Consider the following 17,951-nt stretch of genomic DNA (forward strand, 5'->3'; position numbering starts at 1 on the left):
AAGACTACCAGACACTTTCTAAACACTTGTTGGGTTGTTGAATTTTAAATATTAAATTTGGCTTTACATTCTTCAAATATCAATCTCCTTGACTATTTTTTCTGTTTGGAGAAAACACAAAGGACCAAATACTTGAAATTCTTTTTGCTGCAACATAAACAATAGTAGCAATAATAATACTAGTAACAGCAATGAAAATCAGACTAAAGTTGCCATCACAAGTCATTCCTGAGTATCTGATAGAATAAGAAACTCAAGAAACACATGCCTGGAATAGTGGTAGAAATGATGGGTAGATTTCAGAATTCAGGCCAAGTTAAGCCTAGTAATGAAAAGTACCATTGGAGAATTGGGAGAGTTCAGTAACATTTTTTCACTTCTTCTTCTTCTTTTTTTTTTTTAAATTTTGTTGTTGTTGTTGATGGATACAATATCTTTATTTTATTTTATTTTTATTCGATCCGAGGATCGGATCCAGTGCTCCACATATCAAGGCAAGCACACTACCATTGAGCCACAACTGCAGCCCAACTTATTTTATCTTTGGCTTACGTTTATTTACTTGCCCAAATATCTTACACCATTGCCAATGCATTCTTTTGAATTTGTAACAAAAATGTCTTAGATGTTTCAGAGAGACAAAATAGATCACATTTTGACAAAGTATATCATCATGTGTCTTGTTGAGCCTCTCTGAATTTTCTTTTAGTACATATTGGGCAAGATAAGTAAAATAATCTTGACTCCTCAATTTTTTTTTTTAAACTTAGCAGAATGAATGTTGAAGAGACACGGTTTAGACTTAAGAAGTAGAAAAAACAAGATAACGCGTACAATGTACACAGATTCACAGCATTTGAAGTCTTTAAAAATAACTACAAGGAATTATGGACAAGAAATGCTGGTGTTCTAAACTTTCCTTTCCCTCCGGGGGAAAAAAAAAAAACCTTTTGACCACCATTTAGGCCACTTTAGGTAATGAAACTCCAATCACCAAACTGCTTTTTTTTTTTTTTTTTTTTTTAGCAAAAATAAGCGTGGTATGCAGTCTCCGACAGATGCCATATTCGTGCCCTTTGGGAAAACCAAAATCCGCAGCATTCCCAGACATGGATGAGGGCACTTCAGGTTCTAAAAGCAACCTCAACCTTTGGATGTGCTACTTAGCTCCTGGTGCTAAGGCAGGAATTATGGAAATGAGGACGCGGGCGGGAGGCAGTAGGGACTTCATAGGGACTCAAAAGCACTGTCCCGGGAGAAGAGGTCACGGGTAAGAAAGGATCGCTAAACTAGAAGTGGCCAGGGAGGAGGATGTGAGGGCGGGGGTTCAAGGTCACCCGCTAGGAGGCCTCAGGGCTGCTACTCAAACCCGAGCCCCGACTGGGAGCGCGTAGTTTTCGCCAATATCTGGCAGCCAGAGGTCCGCAAAGGCGCCGAGAGCCCGAGGGCTAATCAGGTGGCGGGGCTCGCGGGGATCCGGCACCTGCGGACAGGCGCGTGCACTGTCGGCGGCGGCGCGCCCCGCTTGTCCCGCCCCTCGGGGCTCCGCCCCCAGGTGCCCTGCGTGCGCCGGGAGCGCGCGCGTCGGCCCCGCCTCGTCCTCTCTGAAGCCCGCCCTCAGGTGCGCTCTGCAGAAGGCGGGGCGTGGCTTGGACACCACTAGGGACCCTCGCGGGCGCGCGGGACCGAGCGCCGGGGGCGCGCTCTCGCAGCCGTGGCCGCGCCCTCACACACATTTCCTAGCTCCGTCACTCGCGCGGTCTCCACAGACTGAGCGTGTCGGGGCCTGTCGGCTCTGCGGCTGCGGCCCTGAGGTGAGGAGCCGGCCGAAGGCCGGGGCGCTGTAGGCCTGTCGGTGAGAGAGGCCGGAGGTGGAGCGGGGGGCGCGGCGGCGGAGGGTCAGTGGCGTGAGGGCTGGACTCGGGGTCTGCGGAGTGGGTGCGGGCAGGAGCGGCGAGCGGAGGGACGCCGCAGACCCCCCGCACGTCCGAGCGAGCGCTGCTTGCCTGCGTAGTGGGTGCCGCGGAGCCCCCGGGATGCGGGCGTGTGGACGTCCCTGGCGCTCCCGGGGACACTGGGGACCGGGTCGGGTCCCGGGATCACCGCGACGCCGTGATGTGGGCCATCTCCATCATCAGTCCGTCTTTAGGGAGAAGGAAAAATGTCGAAGTCGGTCTCCCTCGCAGGAGCTGGATGGCCAGCACTCGCTTTCCTTGGGGGGCGGGAGTCAAGTGTGTTGAAGGGAATTGGGGTGAGAAAATGCCGAGTTCTCTCTCCTGCACCGGGTGAGGTGAGCACCCTGACCCCCGAGACACCAAGAGCGGCTCCTGGCGCGGACACGTCTCGGTGGCCGCGGAGCCGGGAGGGCTGCGGGCGTCGGGCTGGCGAGACGCTCGGCGGCGCGGGCACGGCTTCCCCCGGGCTCGAGGCTTGAACTCGCGTTTTGAAAAACAAGTCTGCAAAAATCAAACATATCCGCGTGAACTTGTAGTTGAGGAATTTCTAAGGGGAGAAGAGTATTTGTCGGACGCCAGCTCTCAGCCAGGCTCAGGTACACCTCCTTGGGTCTTCTGTGAGGTTGGAGGTGTCTAGACCAGATTTGCAGACGTGGGAGTTCCCAGCTAGTAAAAAAGGTAGAGCCTCAGCTCCGATCAGTTTAGGGATGTCTGACTCTTAATTCTGGTGCTTTATTTACTGTATTTTATGTCTGTCCAGAGATCGATCTTATATATTGTTAGGGAAGATTCCATAGGAGAGAACATTATTAGTGCAGCTAGGACTTTGGGCGAATTTGCGTTAAAATCAGACTTAAAGAGACATTGATCCTTGAATGTTTGCTGTGTAAGTGCCTGTGCTGTTGAAGGAGTAAAACTTCAAAGGGGGTTTAATACAGGGAAATTTTGCATTCAAGATAAGACCAAACTTATTAATTAATAAGTTACAAACTTGTGAGTGTCGTTTATATTCCATGTACTATTCTTTGTGTCAAGAATACCAAGATAAATACAATTTATAATCTCCATCCTTGAGTTTGAGAGAGTGATTATATAAAAGAGTTTCATAATATTCTACTAAATCATAATCTTTATGAGTGGGTGAGTTAATTGGATTAAAAATAGTTTTAAGCACAAGCTTTTAGGAATTTATTATATATAAGAAAAGTTATGAGATGACTTGTCATATGAATGCTATTGAAAGTTAATTCCTTCAACAAGGAACACTTATAAAATTCACGATGAATTTTATCAACAATTAGTTTTTGTTTTATTTTCACACTACCTTCATAAATTTTCAAACATTAGAGAAGAAAGCATTTATAATGTATCTCCTGTTAAGTTCAAGGACTTATTTTGTAAACTGAGAAGCCAGTAATGTAGCAGGCCTGTTAAGTTAAAGGGCTTATTTTATAAATTGAGAAGCCAGTAATGCAACTGGGTAGGAATTTCTCTAAAGTCATGTGGCAGATAGCTTCTTAACCTCTCCTTCCAATAAATAAATCTTAATTCAAAAGTAGCTAATACCAGATTGCATTTAAGCTTTTGTGGTTCAGAGTTCTAATGAAAACAGTCTTCAATTTAGGCTGAGATGGCACATTGTTAAAATATATAATATTCCTTCAGGCACAGATGTAGGTTAAGTGGATAGAAAGAATAGTGAGAGATTTGGGAAATTTCTTTTGATTGCTTCTGTTTTCTCAATGTAGTAAAAATCAAAGTTATAATCTGGGAATGATGCAACCAATAGAAGTTTAGGAGGTTTGAAGATTGGGCTTGTGAATGGATGAGTGAAATATGATTTCTAGGAAATTAAAACAATTACCCTTAAGTGTAAAAGTGCAACAGAGGAAATAGAGGGTGCTGGCTGTGGGTGCACAAAATAAAGGCGTCTCATTTTGCATACCCAATTACAATCCATTTCCAGTGTCTGTCTTCCCAGTGTCATCAAGGGCATATACCAGTTCCATTTGCCCCATTTCATTTTGCCTTATGCCTCTGCCATATTGCAGGTATCTCTCTTCTTTACATAAGTCAATCCCTTTGGGAAATCTAGCTTTTCCACGGCTTTTTCTCTGCCTGGAAATTCTGCTTCAGTTTTTTTCTAAATATTATCTATCCTGCAAAGATAGAATAAAACTTTCTGAAAATCTATCAAGGATGCTAAGAAGGTGATTGATCACATCTCTTACCAGGATGAATCTGAACATCAGGATGACTCAGTTTCTTTATTTTATAGGCTATAATTTTAATTCATTCCTCACAGTTTTTAAAATTGGGTCTGTACATGTAAAAATAAAATTTTAAAGGTTATCTTCCTGCTATGTAACAGTGGGATTGTTTATTCTACAATCAATTCTAAATATTATCTATCTAGCAAAGTCATGACAAATGTCTCCCTGTTTTTGCCCTAAAACTTTCAATGTATAAGTCTCTTATTAAATGTTAAATGAGCATGACGCTTTTCTCCTTTCTTCTCCTTCTGCCTTCTTTAAACTATGATAGGAAGTAGCAAACTTTTTCTGGTAAGAATCAGATAGTAGGGGCTGGGGATGTGGCTCAAGTGGTAGTGCGCTTGCCTGGCATGCGCGCGGCGCTGGGTTCGATCCTCAGCATCACATACAAAAAATAAAGATGTTGTGTCCGCCGAAAATTAAACAATAAAAAATATTTTAAAATTCTCTCTCTCTCTCTTAAAAAAAAAAAGAATCAGATAGTAAAAATTTTAGCTTTTGCAGACGGTATTGTGTGTGTCTCAGTAATTTACCTCTGCTCTTGTAACAGAAGCAACCACAGTATATAAATTAAGGATCATGATTGTATTCCAATAAGGTTATATTTATAGATACTGAAATTTGAATTTCATATAATGTTTACCTGTCACAAGGTAAATACAGATTTCTTTGAATTTTTCCCTGCTATTTAAAAATGTAGAAACACTGTTAACTCATGGGTTGTACAAACCAGCTTATGGGCTGGGTTTAGCCCTTGCGTCCTCCTCCATCTTAATTTGTAGGCCCTTGAGCTGTAAGGACTCTGAGGAAGTCTTGATAAAGTAATTTGCAGTGAGAAAATATTGGCTATAATATTACTATTGGTGGTAGAGAAGCAAATACAAACAAGACAGTCTTTTTCATTAGGGAGCTCATGGATAAATTCAAGATTAAGACATGTAAGTGAATACAGGGGATACAGTATAGTAACTGCAATTATATGTATTCTGTGTAGAGGTAGAACAAAGGAATGGTAATTAGCTCTGCTTGGGTGGACCAGAAGTGACCTCAAACAGTCATCTTTTGAAGTTAGAGAACATATTTTGAGCTAAGAGCCTTTCTGAAAATCTATCAAGGATGCTAAGAAGGTGATTGATCACATCTCTTACCAGGATGAATCTGAACATCAGGATGACTCAGTTTCTTTATTTTACAGGCTGTAATCTTAATTCATTCCTCACAGTTTTTAAATTGGGTCTGTACATGTAAAAATGAATTAAAATTTAAAGGCTATCTTACTTACTATACAACAATGGGATTGTTTATTCTACAAAGTTTTAGTGCCTTCTCAGTGCTGTGTTGTTATTTGTTTTATTAATTAGAAATATTTTACAGAGATATGGTAACATTAGACAAGTGACTGATTTTTTTTAAGAGGGAAGATTTTTAAGAAAAAACATTGCTTTGAATGGGCCAGAACTAATGATGGGACTATTTTATAGATTTTTAAAAATCAAGACTATGTATTTTGAACTTTCTTTTGTTATTTCATTTTCCATTCTTTAATTTTTCCTTGATTGCATTACTCTTTTTTTCATGAATATGATACTCTCTATTATTCCTTTGTAGATATTAGTTATTCTGTTTTTAGGTATAGTAGTGATCAATATGTATAATTACTTGCCATCTTCCAGGTACCATTTTGGGTTTTATATGTGTTAGTTCTTTTAGTCATTTTAACAACCCAGAGAAGTGGGCATTGTTATTACTCTATTTTACAGATGACAAAACTGAGGCACAAAAAAAGTTAAATAACTTATCCAGGGTCTCACAGCTAGAAGTGGCAAAGGCAGGATTCAAATTTAGTCATTTTGGCTCTAGAAGTTATTCTCTTTTTTTTCTTCTTCTTCCTCTCTCTCTCTCTCTCTCTCTCTCTCTCTCTCTCTCTCTCCTTTCTTTTTCTTTTCAGTACTGGAATGGAATCCAGGGTGCTCTATCTCTCAGCTACACCCTCAGCCCATTTTTCAGATTTTCTCATTTTGAGAAAGGGTCTCACTAAATTGCTGAGGCTGGCCTCATATTTTCAATCTTCCTGCCTTAGCCTCCTGGATCACCACTTGGCCTAGCCAGAAGTCACATTCTTAACCACTATACTGTACCACTTCAAACATTACCATTAGTTTCTGCGTTTATTGATTTTGGTGCCTTTTATATTGGTTAAAATGCTTTTGGTTGCAAGAAGTATAATTTGATTGTAGAGGCTTAGTGAAAATGCAAATATACTGGGGAGAAAATGGGACATTTCATATATCTCAAGGAATAAAAATCAAGTTTTGAGCGTAGTATTGCCCATCAGGAGAAAGTTTTAATGACGCAATGTATGTTTACCTCAGTGTTCTCTTCATTTTCCATACTGCTGGGGAAACTCTGACCATTGTAGATCAAGAGTAGTGGTAGAAGTAGAGGAGGTAGTAGTGAGTGGGTCCGGTGTGTGGGGAGTCAAATTTAGTTCTGTTTTAAAAGGCTCTTGTGAACCTACTTCAGATTCATGAGCTTCAGACAAGGCCATTGGCAACTCAACCTCAAGTTCAGAGAACAGTTCTCAGGGAAGTAAAAATATTATGACTCCATCAGCTATTCTATGAGGGATCTATTACCTAAACATGAAAATTTAAGCATTTAGCATTCAATTTGAATTAATAATTCAGTAGTATCTACTAAATCAATATGTTTTGGCAGTCAACTCTAGAATGTTCATGCTGCATTGGTTAGTGTTTCTGTGTTTGTATTGTAGCAAATCATGTTTGTGGTTTTTCTTCCTTCTTTTCTCTCTTTTTTTGGCCTAGAGATGGTTATCAGTCCACTCTTAACTGCCTTTGTTTTGTTGTTTTTAATTTCCTCATTTAGTATTTTATAATATGTTGAATTCTTTAATCACATTTTTATTACAGGGTACATATTGAAAAAAATAGAAAAAAGCATAAATAAAGCAAAAGTTTTCTATAATTCCATTGTTAACTTAAAAAATATCTTTCTAGTCTTCTGGGCATATAAATAAGCCAACTTTAATTGCATATATTTACTTTTTTAGAGAAGAAAAACTCTAAAAAGTTGCTTGCTTTTTTGTCTAGGTAGAGACAGCCAACAAAATTGGAACAGATTGTCCTTGTTTTGGAGAGGAATCATATCATCGGCATCCATTAGGTAGGTTAATATAAAACAAGGCAGTACTAATTGCTGTGGAAGAAGGTTTTACAGGACTTTTTTATATTTCCCCCAAGGTGCCCTTTCAACACCTCTTGGTATGCAGAGATGCTGGGTTCCTAGAGTGGGCAAATTAGAATAGGGACCATGGAGATTGTAGTTAAGACTCTGGCCACTTCTCTTTTGAGTCAACCTATGATGAAACCACTTTGAAGAATTGAGATATCTCCAAAAGAGTTCCATGGGCAGAAAGAGTTCCAAAGGCCTTCAGACAGGGTAAACATACACTAGAAGAAGGATAGGACTTTGGATAGGATAGTGATTTAGATCATAAAGTTTTTTTAAAAAAATATTTATTTTTTAGTTGTAGTTGGACACAATACCTTTATTTTATATATTTTTATGTGGTGCTGAGGATCAAACCCAGGGCCTTACACATACTAGATGAGCGCTCTACTGCTGAGCCACAACCCCAGCCCCTAAAGTTTTGTTTTTTAAAAATAATTTTTTGAGGTGAAATTTATTTATACCAAACCAAAGTAAAACCCCTCACCAATTAAGCAGTTTTTTTCCCATTCTCTTCTTCCCTAGTTTCCGGCAACCACCATGGATTTTTCTATTCTATGGATTTTTCTATTCTATGGATTTTTCTATTCTAGAAATTTCACATAAATGGAAATTGTATAATATTTGATATTTTTGTCTGACCTTTTGACTTAACATAATATTTTGGAGGTTCATCTACATGATTGCATATATCAGTACTTCATTCCTTGGTGACTGAATAATATTTAATTATGTATATTTGTCACAAATTTTTAATTTTTGGTACTGGGGATTGAACCCAGGGGCTCTAACACTGAACCACATCCCTAGTCCTTTCTATTTTTCATTTTGAGGTAGGGTCTCTCTAAGTTGCTTAAGGCCTTGCTAAGTTGCTGAGGTTAGCCTCCAAATTGTCATTCTCCTGCCTCAGCCTCCCAAGCTGCTGGGATTATATACATGTGCTACCATGCCCAGCTTATATGTCACAATTTATCCATTTATCTGTCGATAGGTATTTGGACCATTTCTACCTTTTTGCTACTATGTGTGATGCTGCTATGAACATGTGTGAACATATACTCCTTTGAATTCCTATTTTGAGTTCTTTGGAATATATACCTAGGACTGAACTTGAGGCTCATACAACTTTTCAAGGAACTGCCAAGCTGTATGAGTGTATGAGTATTTCAGTTTTCTGTAATTTCTTATAGGAAATCTACTCTCATTAGATCATTATTCTCTTATAGGTAGGCTATATCATTCTCTGACTGCTCTCAAGAATTTTCATTGTCTTTAATTTTGAGCAGTTTGATTGTAATGTGTATATGCATGGATTTTCTTCAGTTGACCTTTTTGGGATTCACCAAGCATCTTGAAACCTGCAGTTTGATATCTCTTGCCAAATTTGGGACATTTTCAGATTAATTCTTTATTTCTGTTTTTAGCATTACCATTTTCTTCTGTAACTATGCTTATATGAAATTTAGATTTTCTTGATATTGTTTCATAGTTCTTTATTCAAAGAACTATGTTAATTTTTTAAAAATCTTATTTTCTGGGGCTGGGGTTGTGGCTCAGTGGTAGAGTGCTTGCCTAGCATGCACAAGGCACTGGGTTTGATCCTCATCACCATATAAATGTAAAATAAAGATATTGTGTCCACCTAAAAGCTAAAAAATAAATATTAAAAAAAATCTTATTTTCTCTTTGATGTTCAGATTGGGTCTTCCCTTCTCTCAGACCCCTCCCCTCCTTTGCTTTTCCTGTCTCCCTATACCCTTCCTTCCTTCTATCTCTCTCTCTCTCTCTCTCTGGAACTGGGAATTGAACTTGCTTGCTAGGCAAGTGGTATAACACTTAACTATATCTCCAGCTCTTCTTTTTATTTAATTTAATTTTATTTTGAGACAGGGTTACCCAGGCTGGCCTTCAGCTTGTCCTTCCTCACCCTCCTGGGTAGCTGCGATGTGTGTCATGGCATCCAACTTCAAAGTGGGAGTTTTTTATTGATCAGTTTTTAAGTTCACTATTTTTTTTTAACCTCCATTCTGTTTTTGAACCCACTTCATGAGTATTATTTATTTTTTACTGTGTTTTTCTGTTCTAAAATTTCCATTTGGTTTTGCTTCCATTTCTTTCTTGAGATTTTCTATTCGGTTTTTTTCAAGAGTGTTTACCATTTCTTACCAAAGCACTTGTTAGGTACTTAAAGTTTTTACTAGATAATTTCCAAATCTGCATCATTTTGACATTGGCACCTGTTGTTTTTCTTATAGTTGTTCTTATATACATACATCATTTGCCAAGATATTTTGATTTGTTTGAACTGTGGGCTTTGTTTAATCCTGTTGCAGTTGGCAGGGTGTGTTCTTATGTTGTCCATCAGAAAAATCAGAAAAAGGCGCACCTGGGACAGGAACAAGGCTCTTTATTCATTTTTTTTTCTGTTTTTATTAGTGTATTATAGTTTTATTAGTGAATTATACATAAAAGTGGGGTTCAATCTGAATTTATACTGTGCTCTATTTCAGTCTTGTACGTCCTCATTGCCTCCTCTCCTCCTTTCCCTTGGTCCCTTTCCTTTGCTCTATTGGTAGTCTGTTTATTCATTTTTTAAATTGGTGCATTTTAGTTATATATAAAATTCCCACACATTGTGATACATTTATACATACATATAATATAATTTGGTCAACATGATTCCCCATTTATTCCCCTTTTCCTCCCTTCCTATCTTTCTACCTCTTGACCTCCCTTCTCGTTTTGGGTCTCCCCCTTTTTTTCCTAACTTCCATATATGAGAGAAAACTTTGACCCTTGACTTTTTGATCCTGGCTTTCTTCAGTTCCATCTGTTTATAAGAAAATGACAATTTCATTCTTCTTTATGACTGAGTGTAATTCACTGTATATATATATATATATATATATATATATATATATATATATATATATATATATACACATATATAATTTCTTTATCCATTTGTCTAATGACAGTTACCTAGGCTGGTTCCATAACTTGAATTTTGTGGATTGTACTGCTGGTTGGTATCCTGATTTTAGTTCTTTAGGATAAATACCAAGGAGTGGGCTAGCTGGGTCATATGGTAGTTCTATTTTTAGTCTTTTGAGGAATCTCTAAACTGCTTTCCAAAGTGATTGTACCAATTTTTAGTCCAACCAACAATATATGACCCTTTTACCCATATTTTCACCTGTAATTACCATTATTTTTATTCTTGATGATTACCATTCTGACTATGGTAAGATAAAATCTCACTGTAGATTTGATTTGCATCTCCCTGATTGCTAGAGATGTTGAACATTTTTTCATGTATTTTTTGGCTATTTGTATTTCTTCTTTTGAGATTCTATTCTTATGCTCAGCACAAAGGAGATGACATGGGATAAATCCCAGGCTAATTTAGTGGACAAATGTATACAGCTTTTATGGCATCTATGTAGTAGACAGGGTCCTGGTCTCTGTGTCATCACATATAGAGGTGATTGCACTTGTGCTCTTCTTCATCATGCTTCTTCATGTGACACATATCTACCATCTTAAGTCTCTACCTTGGGTGTGATTTTTTTTTGTTTGTTTGTTTATTTATGTGATGCTGAGAATTGAACCCAGGTGCCTCATATGCACTAGGCAAGTGCTTACCACTGAGCCACAACCCCAGTATGGGGTGTACTTTTTACTATGCTAATAGAGCAAAAGTAACTGGGTTACTTTATTTTATGCTTGCATTTGCCCCTTACCACCTGGAGGTGCACCTGGGAAAGTCCCTAATATTATTTTCAGAATAGGGCAGACAGACCATTGTCTTGTTCCAGTGCTTTTGATTTTAGTGACTTTGTCAGCTCTGGCTTCTTGGTATTTCTGCTGACCACATAGTCTCAGAAGACTGAGCTGACCTCCTGACTTCCCAACCCCAGACTCCCGGTTTTATCTTAATTCAATGGCCTTGAAGATGGCCTACATTTTTAATTCCTAGTTTTCTGATGTGTCTGTTAACCCTGTAAGACTGAGACTAGGTTGGCCCTGAGAGATTTGATTTCCTTAATTTTAAGGAGTCCCCCCCTTTTTTTTTTCCTTCATCTCCCAAGGGGTGGAGATCCTTGACCATCTCACTATGGGGAATGTTGATCTTTTATTTTAGTAGCTGTCAACCCAGTTAGGTTCAGGTAGTAAGTCTCCACTCATAGTCTTTGAACGGTGATGGTTATTTCAGTTTAGTTTATAAAACGTTTGCAGTGTGGTTTGGATCTGTCCTGTGTGTGCCTCCCAGTGACTGGTCTTTGTCAGTTCAGTTCCTCTAGTCTTTGTTAACGCACATAGGATGGGAACCATGTATGCCCAGCTTGGGAGTTAATGTAAAAAACAACTTTTTTGGGTGCTTTCTTCAGCTTTTCTTTTATTTGACCTCTCTGCTACTTTTTTTCCCATAGCTTCTCTTTGCATTCTCCACACAGAAAGTCTCATTGTGCCACACACTTCTGCAACTATAACTACTACATCCAGGGCTTAGTGACAAGAGGTAGAGAAGAAAAGAATGGGAATTGCCCCAGCTCTCTGGGAACCATAGCTGCACATGGAGATGAAGGTTCCACTGCCTCAGAGTTTTGGCTCATTAGCTTTCATTAGTGCATTCTGGCACTGCTACCATGGTATTACTTGGGGATGGGACATAGGCAAAGGCAGAAAAGAACAACAACAACAAAAAAAACTTGGTATTTCTGCTTTTTCTTTTATCATTAAGACTAAATTTTCCCATTTCTCCTTCTGGAACTTGCTCTGTGGCATGGTGCTCACTTCAGTGTTCATTTTGGAGGATTACAAGGAGAAAAAGTGGTAAGCTCCCTGCTGGTTTGTTTGGTGGTATTTCAATTTCTGGTCATTCCTGGTGCTACTTACTGTTTACTTTTGACCATCCTCAAATTGCTGCTTTATGTATTCTTTCCAGGTAGGAGGGACAGCTTAAAATATGCTTAACTTCATTTTACTTGGGACTGAAATCACCTGTTTTTGCCATTAAAAATGACTTGTGTGCTGAGGATATAGCTCAGTTGGTAGAGTGCTTGCCTTACATACACAAGGCCCTGGGTTCAATCCCCAGCAATATAAAAAAAATAAAAATAAAAAAAGACTTATGCTTTACTGTGTGGTTCCAAGGTTTGCTTGCTTATTTGTTTTTTCTGTTAATAGGCTTGACCAGAAAACATGGCCACTGCAATTAGGGAGGTGGGAGTTTGGAGACAGACCAGAACACTTCTATTGAAGAATTATCTAATTAAATGCAGGACTAAAAAAAGTAGTGTTCAGGTAAGTTAAAATACTCTTTCTTATGCCTTGTTATCCCTATCTGTTCCTCAGACGTAAATGTTTTTCCTCAGATGTGAGCGGTTTTTCTTCCGTCTCACTCATCTCCAGGGACAGGCAACTTAAAACAAAAGTGAAGCAAAATAAAAGAGGAATCTTAAAATGGCTACCCATCCTCTCGTCCTGCCCTCAGGGGCGAGCAGTTTCACTTACCCTCAGTCACTCCCCATGCGAGCCACCAAATGCCCAGTCTGGCTGGATGTAGTAGTTATAGTTGCAGAAGTGTGTGGCACAATCAGGAGCCACTTGTCAAAAGAAACTAACTTTATTTTTAGAACCACACATGCCAAACAACACAGCCTCTCAGGAAAAATCCTCAGAGCCCCAACTGCCACCACCGGCTTCCCACAAGCCTCTGTCTCCCACACAAGCCTCTCCCCACCTCCTACAATCCTCCTGCTCTTGAGGCCGATTGGCTGGGTCACGTGGGCGGAGCCAAAAAAGTCCCCCAATGAGCAGCTCCGTGGTCTGAAAGGGCAGGGAAACAGCCCAATGAGCATCACGGCAGAGGAGCCAATCAGCTAGATGTTGCTGGGGCCGCTGTGAGCCAATCATCAGCTGGCAGCTGGAAGTTTGCTGGCCTGGAAGTTTGCTGGGGCCCCTTCGACTGTGGCTCTCAACAGTAGTTTATTTTGTTTTGATATTTGCCATTTTTAAGAGATAATTTTGCTGGATACATTTTTATTATAATTTCTTTTTGCTGTCTGCATTTGCTTGTAAAGTAAAAGCCATAAAAGAAAAACTGAATTACCTAGTGCTCCTAAATATGAAACATTATTATTAAATTTAATTTCTAACATCAGTCCTTAATTTTGAACTTAAGTGCATTTCTCAACATTCACAAACTACTTTTTCACAGATAACTTTGCAGAACATTATTCCACAATATTATTCTCCACACCCTTGCATTTTATACACTCTAGATTGAATTGCCCTAACATACTAAAATTATGTCACAGCTTTGTACTGCAGCATGCATTACTTTTGCTAAAAGAAAGAAAGAACTCTAGCTAACCATTTAGTAATAATTTGAAAGGGTGGAAATGTCTTCTTCTGAAACTAGAAGAACAATTAAACAGAAAGGTGAAATAATAGTTCATGCCTGTTAAAGCTGACCATAAAATTTGAGTATAATTTTAGTAGTATAAATTTAGGCTTTATTAAAGTATGATTTGTAATTCAGAATCAAAGACATTTTTGTGGTGATTCTTATAGGGATGTTTGGTAAGTACTTAAAATTATGAGTAAATAATTTATTATATTTTATATCAGTGACCTAAGATAGTTAAATATTGCATTTGTATCACTTTAATTTATTATGTGACTTGAGTTTTAAAATATTTCAGCAAAACTGAATGTAAAAGAAAAATCACCTACTATGTCTACTGGATTTGTTGAGATGCTCAATATAGTAATTCTTTTGGTATAGAACTGCTTTTTCTTTTTGTACAGAAGAAGGGATTACCAAATTCTTCATGTTTTTTCTTGTTTATATTATGTGCATACAGATCTTGAAGTTTTTTGCTGCCAGTGTTATATTTTATAATGCTTTGTTTCTTTTATTATAGGAAATACTTTTTCCATTATTTTTTTTATTTTGGTTAATATTAATAAGCATGATGCATCCAAATAAGAAATATGAAGAAGTGCCTGATATAGAACTTAATCCTATGGATAAATCTATCCTTTCTAATCTAATTCTTGGATATACTCCAGTGACTAATATTACAAGCAACATCATGCAGAGAGTGTCTACTGACCACCTTCCTGATGGTATTGTGATCTTATATATGTATTCTATGACATAAAGTGGATTCAATATTTATTGGCTTGCTTTACTAGCATTCTTTAAACTCTTAGAGATGTATTCTTCCAACAAGTATATTGTTACAAAAATAATTCTACTGCCTTATGTTTCTTGTGAAACATTATTGGTGATATGTATTTTATGTATTTTCATATTTTAAATTGAATTCTTAGCATTTGTAAAATAATTTAAGAATATTTGTATAACATAAAAGATTAGAAGTAATATTTTACTTTGATTCTGACTCATAATTGAGAAGCTAGAAATACATAAAGCAGTAATATTTTCAGATTGCCATGCCTGTTTATGGAGGTATATGGTATAACTGAATAAGCACTTCATTTTGAAAACTATGACTGTGGCTAAGTACTTAGATCTGTTTTATATCTCACAAAGAAGTGGAGTAGGAAATAGTGTAAGCAATGACATTGTAGTGAGCTTTTTGTTGTTTTGTTTGGGGGTGTTTTTTTTTCTAGGATTGAAACCTGGGGCACTTAACACCAAGCCACATCCCCACCCTTTTTATTTTTTATTTTGAGACAGAGTCTCACTAAGTTGCTTAGGGCGTTGCTAAGTTGCTGAGGCTGGATTCTAAACATGAGATCCTCATGCCTCAGGTTCCTAAGTCACTGTGATTAAAGGCATGGGCCACTGTGCTAGGTTCTAGTGAGTTTTTAAGTAGCTTTGAGGGAACCTAGAGCAAGAACTGGAGAAAGTGAGGGAAATGTTTATACTAAATGTTTTACACTGTAATGATTAAACAATTAAATGCTGAACTATAGAAAATAACAGTTCAGCATTTTTTAAATTATAGTTGTAATCAACTTCTAGTATATATTATCACATATTGAGTATGTCACTGAGTAGACAACATGAGTTAGTAAGGAGACAAATAACTCCATTTTTTTTTGCAGATTGTTGCTATTGAATATTTTTATCAAACATATCTTGTTGGTATATTATGTATTCACTGGGATACCATTATTCACAAATATATATATATACATACACACACACACATACTTTTAAAGTTCTATCTTTTAACAACAGAACTATCTGAAAATGAGTTATATACACATATGTGGTAACACAACTCATGGGATGTTGAACTAACTTCCTCTTTATTCAAGTCAATTCTGGAGTTTCATATCTAGTTTACAAGTCTAGAAAATCATGTTAATTAACATTTAAGTAATACTTAATAATTTACAAAGCACCTTCATGTTTGTTACTTCACTTGGTCTTCACAGCAACCCTGTGTGATTAACTGGGTGTGGTGGATGAGAACAGTAAAGTTTGGAGAGTTATTTAAACACTTATATGTGTTCACACAGCTAATGAATGATGAATTTATGTACTGATTCTGTGTTCTTTCCATTTTACTACATATTTTGGAGCTTCTGAATTGAAGTTACTTGTAAACAAAACTGCAAGAAGATATTTAAAATTTATTTCTTCTAAGAAAGGAATAAGAAATATTGGGTTTAAGTGGCAATTTTTATTCAAAGAACAGTTGTATCATAGTTACTAAAATACATACCTAACTTCTGAGAAGGATTAGAGGACTGTCTTCATGAGAAGAATTATTTAAGTTAAAAATATCCTTTCATTTATCAAGGAATTATGTGTTGGTTTTACTTTCAGGTAGATAAATGACCTGCATTTTTACAATTTTACTGCTTTTGGAAGTTTTAAATTTCAAAGTCTGAGTAAGTCTCCTCCTGGTCAGTGGACTTTAAAAAGTAGAAATGACAACAAAACTCTTCAGTATTACAGTTTAGTACAATTCCTAGAGAAATAATCTCTTCATAAAATTTTCTACGTATTGTTTTTTACTATGCTTTATTGTACTCATAACTTACACAGTATACTGATAGTTTATGTAATACTATGACAACTTAATGCCAATAAAATTCAATTATTCTTTTACTCTTTGATATTATTAGTATTATCTTCATTTTCTAAGAGGTTAGAGAATAAAACAAATGTGCTTATAAAATATTCCATTCATCAAATATAATTATAAAATTGATATAATATAACATAGTAAACCATTTTAATTCATGAATTAACTGTATTGTTAATATTTGTAGTCATAATTACAGAAGAATATGCAAACGAAAAAGAAATGCTAGCATCCAGTCTTTCTAAGCCCAGCAACTTTGTAGGTGTGGTTTTCAAAGACTTCATGTCCTATGAACTTCGCTTTTTTCCTGATGTGATTCCAGTATCTTCTATTTATATGGATTCAAGAGGTAAATAGCCCTAAATTATCATTGAAATACAAGAAATGTATGGCCTTGCTGCTTGCAGTATATATATGCACAATTTGATGGGCTCCAACATTGGTATTTTCAGCTGTGCTTATTTGTTCATATAGGAACACTCAAGTGTAGCATAAAGTGTGTGTGTGTGTGTACATACATATATATGTGTGTACATATATACATTTATCAATTATAGTATAAAACAAAATTATACCTTATAAGACTTTGTAAATCTGTATTTGTTTCCCTATGTCATTGTTTTTGCTCATGTTATGGTACAAATCCTTAAGATTTCCCATTAATAAAGTCACTGTGCTAAGTACTGAATTTGTGACTTTATAGAAAATTCTTGTTTCTATTGTCTTAATCTGGACTTCACTGTGTATCTGGAGGTGCGCTGAAACAAAGTCATTATGAATGACTATCTTAAAATAAAAAAGTTGACCTATTTTAACTATATTTACTTTTTTTACGTTTACATTTAATGTCTCTCCTTACATTTTTATTCACTTACCATTCAGTATCCTAACACATGTAACTGTTTTATTTCCACATTTCAAATAAACAGTCCTAGATTATTTGCTTTTGAAGGGCAGTAGTAGCATATTGTTTTTAAGTTCTGTAGAGATTGATTATGTTTCTTTGTTAACTCTCCATATGTCACCTTTAGAAGAAAGCACTTACATATGTTGAACACAATCTTATGTCTTACATTTTTCTCCCTATAGCTGGCTGTTCAAAATCGTGTGAGGCTGCTCAGTATTGGTCCTCTGGGTTCACTGTTTTACAGGCATCCATAGATGCCGCTATTATACAGGTGAATATGATAATAGCAGAAAACTAAATCATATTTTATTAATACCTTCATAAATCTTTACAATTGAATTTGGTCAGATTGCTGCCAAATATATAAAATATATAACTTGCAAATAACTTCTTTAAGAAAACAGATATAGTGGAAGTTATATTTTCTGATTTAATACTTTTTGAAGCTACTTTAATGTGATATTTTTAAACATAGGATTCAGCATACTAT

At 37.0% G+C, this 17,951-nt stretch overlaps 1 protein-coding gene across 5 annotated transcripts in view; it reads left to right on the top strand.

The window, feature by feature from the left end:
- Window positions 1–1,659: 1,659 nt before the first annotated feature.
- Window positions 1,660–17,951, top strand: part of Abca5 (ATP binding cassette subfamily A member 5) — an 80,747-nt gene continuing 64,455 nt past the window's right edge. The window contains exons 1-7 of one of the 5 annotated variants that reach the window (XM_046422680.2): window positions 1,660–1,855; window positions 7,339–7,411; window positions 12,280–12,313; window positions 12,668–12,784; window positions 14,410–14,614; window positions 16,742–16,903; window positions 17,644–17,732. In XM_046422680.2, coding sequence (XP_046278636.1) covers window positions 12,683–12,784; window positions 14,410–14,614; window positions 16,742–16,903; window positions 17,644–17,732 — 558 coding nt within the window. In that variant the 5' untranslated portion in view covers window positions 1,660–1,855; window positions 7,339–7,411; window positions 12,280–12,313; window positions 12,668–12,682. Of the gene's footprint in view, window positions 1,856–7,338; window positions 7,412–12,279; window positions 12,314–12,667; window positions 12,785–14,409; window positions 14,615–16,741; window positions 16,904–17,643; window positions 17,733–17,951 lie in introns of those variants that run through there. The other 4 variants (XM_046422677.2, XM_046422678.2, XM_046422675.2 and 1 more) reach the window with 4 other exon arrangements.

The sequence above is a fragment of the Marmota monax genome, unplaced genomic scaffold, assembly GCF_021218885.2.
Source record: "Marmota monax isolate L192 unplaced genomic scaffold, Marmota_monax_Labrador192_F-V1.1 WCK01_AAM20220418_F8-fsc00173, whole genome shotgun sequence".
NCBI lineage: Eukaryota > Metazoa > Chordata > Mammalia > Rodentia > Sciuridae > Marmota > Marmota monax.